General features: G+C 31.7%; 1 protein-coding gene across 1 annotated transcript; it reads left to right on the top strand.

Moving 5' to 3' along the window:
- The first annotated feature begins 909 nt into the window (after positions 1 to 909).
- LOC111411335 (probable indole-3-pyruvate monooxygenase YUCCA7) lies at positions 910 to 1,479 on the top strand. The gene is made up of 2 exons (XM_023041876.1): positions 910 to 1,068; positions 1,177 to 1,479. Exons 1-2 carry the CDS (start codon positions 910 to 912, stop codon positions 1,477 to 1,479), a joined length of 462 nt encoding a protein of 153 aa, XP_022897644.1.
- Positions 1,480 to 3,397: the final 1,918 nt, after the last annotated feature.

Below are 3,397 nucleotides of genomic sequence, written 5' to 3'. Positions count from 1 at the left end.
CACTTGCTGGCCTCGCCCTGAATGGGATCACTACAAAAAAATGCAGTTTCAGAGACGGAATTATTTGTCGCTGAAGCCATGAAATTCGTTGGTAATAACTTTTTGAGACAGAATCCATCTGTCGGTAAAATTCGTCGGCAAACACCCCGTCGATAAATGTAGCGACGGATTATATTGACCGTCGGTAATAGTGATGGAAAAAAATTGTCGCTGTTTACCAATGAAATGTTGACGTAGCTAATTGTAGACGAAAATTTTCGTCACTAATTTGTTTGTGATTAACGATGCTTTAATACTTGTCTCTAAAATAGCTACGAATCTTTCCTTGCTGTTGCCGTCGCTAACTACCAAGTTATTTTATATGGCACTAATTGTTCCTCAATAGCTACAAACCTTCCGTTGTTTTCGTTTGAAAATTTGGATTATAGTTTAAAATAATTTCGTTAATTATTATATTAATATATTTCCATTCTGAATTAAAACTATTTAAAATTTAAAAATATATAAAATAAAATCATAAATAAACAAATAAAAAATACAAATATTTTCATTCCATTAGTTTAAGGTCCAAAGTTACAAAAATTAGATCAATTTTGATTCCATTTCAAAAGTCAATACTAAATTATACACTTGTTCAATTAGCGAAAGGAAGTTCTAAACATTCAATGATAAAGTTTTATAAACAAAATAAGCATTTACTATGCTCAATCATTGAAAATCACTGTGCTCAAATGATTAATCTGTGATCCATTTATTTCTCCTAACATTCAAAGTATCGTTTGTTCGAATTCAATGTGCTTCTTCTCTTCTTCTTGCCTACCATTTTCCATTTTTTGATGTAATCCCTCATTTTCCTTTGTAAGTTGATCTATCTTCTTACAAGCAGAATGAAAGTCCTCTTGTAAAGTGATGGTAGTTCAAAGCTCGGTTCATGTATCGCCGAGGGACAGTCTTGGTAAATCAACATTTGATTTAGCAGTTTCAATGAAGTGGCTGCCAATTTGGGCAATAGATAAAGTACTACTGGCAGCAGTTAGGCTAATTCTTGGAAATATAGAACAGTATGAGGTTAAAAGGCCAAGTATAGGTCCATTACAGCTAAAGGACACAAAAGGGAGACCCCTGTGTTGGATATAGGTACCCATAAAAAAATTAGAACTGGTGAAATCTAAATAGTCCCTGGAATCAAGAATTTTCTCATGCCAATGTATTATTAATGGAAAAATTCTTGAAATTGATTATGTTATTTTGGTAACTGGATATTGCAATAATGTCCCATCATGGTTAAAGGAAAATGAGTTCTTTTCAATGTGCATGGAATCCCCAAAATCAGCCTTCCCAAATGGATGGAAAGGCAAATTTGGGCTATTTGTAGTTGGTTTCATAAGGAGAGGACTCTCTGGTGCATCTTTGGACGCCATTAAAGTGGCACAAGATATTGGCAATATATGGAAAAAAGGAACAAAGCAGAAAAATTGATCTGTCAGTGTATTATGACATAGAAGATTCAAGCCACATTTTAAGTATCAACAACTCAAATTCTAGTGACACTTTTATGTTTTTTTAACAGTGTTTTCTATTTGGATTGTAGTTTTTCTTCAACATTAGACAGAAAATGAGTTCTATTAAAAAAAGAAGAGATGCGCTCTTCATTAAAATCCAAAATAATAAAAAATAACAAAATAACAAAAAAGAAGGTAATCATTCAACCTCCATTTAGCGTCTAGGACTAGCTAGCTAATAACATGAAATTTAGAGTGTAGAATCTAATCAAAACTGAATTTATTTCTACTTACCCACACAATTTGTGACTTGTTGTCTACAAAGTCTCATTCTCCTTTGTTTCGACGGTGTACACGTTCGAATAGCTGTGAAGCAGTAGGTGGCTTGCCTAATTTCTCATGTTGAAAACAATCAATAGATGAAGAGTTTAGTTTTTAAGATTCTTGATTAGGAATAAATCAAATAGCATGTCACGCACAATGTATATAAATTCCTCGTACTGAAGTCATGATATCTCTAACATTATGCGTATAAAAAAATTGGCTTTTGATTTGTGTATATGAAGTACTAATGCAAACAAAAAGAATTAGTTAAAATATATCATCATTGCTTGGAAAATGTGTAGTACAACAAATAAAGATTTTGGAACATCTAAAACCCTCTACCAAGTGAATGAAGACTTACACTAACATACTGAATATGAAGACAATCATGCTGGTGTTTTTTTAACTTAATTTCAGACACAAAATGCTGAATATAAAGATAAAACATGATGACTTTTTCATATTTGACTTAAAGTAGAGAATGTGACTCCAAAAATGAGTGGAATATTGTGCCTATTTGAACTAAGTTTTTTTAAATCCATGTCTGTCTTTGTTATATAAGACCATCAGTTCTCAAATGGTACATGTTTTTAGGCACTATTTATTTTCGGATTTGATTGGTCTTCGTAAAAGAATAAGTACTTGGATAGTGTTTGAGCTGTAGTTTTGAAATAGAGATGTGCAGAAATGATTATGAATAGATGTTATCGGTTGGCTAATTCTGGTTTATGCTTCATTTGGGATCTATTTCCTTTTTAATACAGGTTCAAAAGGCATGCTCAAATGGGATATTCTACATCTTTCAAAAAATCAAGACATGTCTGAATCTAGGACATGAATTTGTATTACAAATTCATAAACATCTGTAAAGAAAGGGATAGTATATAAATCTTGATCAAATGATTCACATCTTTGATGGAATAGCAAGTTATTGTGAATCATAAATCCATAATCTGAATTGATGTAGATCTTCAAATTAAGGTAGTTGATGAATGCCAGTAAATATATAATTCATTATATCAAAGTGCTAAATATGTGAGAAAATACAACAAAAAATGTTACATGATCCAATTACATTCACCAAACCTTAATGAACAGCGTAAAATATTGCATGCTACATAATTTGATATCGATAAACCTGAATTTTATATCTTACAACATTATACATGTAATGCATCAAATGAAATGTAATTCAGTAAAACCGATTTGGTTAAATTACTAGATTGCACATATAGTAATGCATCAAATGTAAGAATGAATAACGAATTAAGCATCCAAAAAATACCATGTACAGTACAACTTCATCCAATACATAGCTAAACAAATTCTCAAAATAGGAGCAAAACATAGACTAGAACGATGAAAATTTCTTCCAAGTTCGTGCAGAGGGGCTCGACAATAGGAAAGCAGGCAAATTCCATGAAAAAAAGACTTTCTTGATGTGTTATTCGAGTGTGAAGGTGATGGAATGACAGAACACAATGTCAACATTGTTATCATGGTATTTAATTCTTTCCTACTTTTCTTTATACCGTGTTTTTCATGGTGATAGTGAATTCAAGTTCATCTGT

Source organism: Olea europaea, chromosome 15, assembly GCF_002742605.1.
Source record: "Olea europaea var. sylvestris chromosome 15, O_europaea_v1, whole genome shotgun sequence".
NCBI classification, from domain to species: domain Eukaryota; kingdom Viridiplantae; phylum Streptophyta; class Magnoliopsida; order Lamiales; family Oleaceae; genus Olea; species Olea europaea.
Note: the sequence above shows the minus strand (reverse complement) of the source record. Positions and strands in the feature narration are given on the sequence as shown.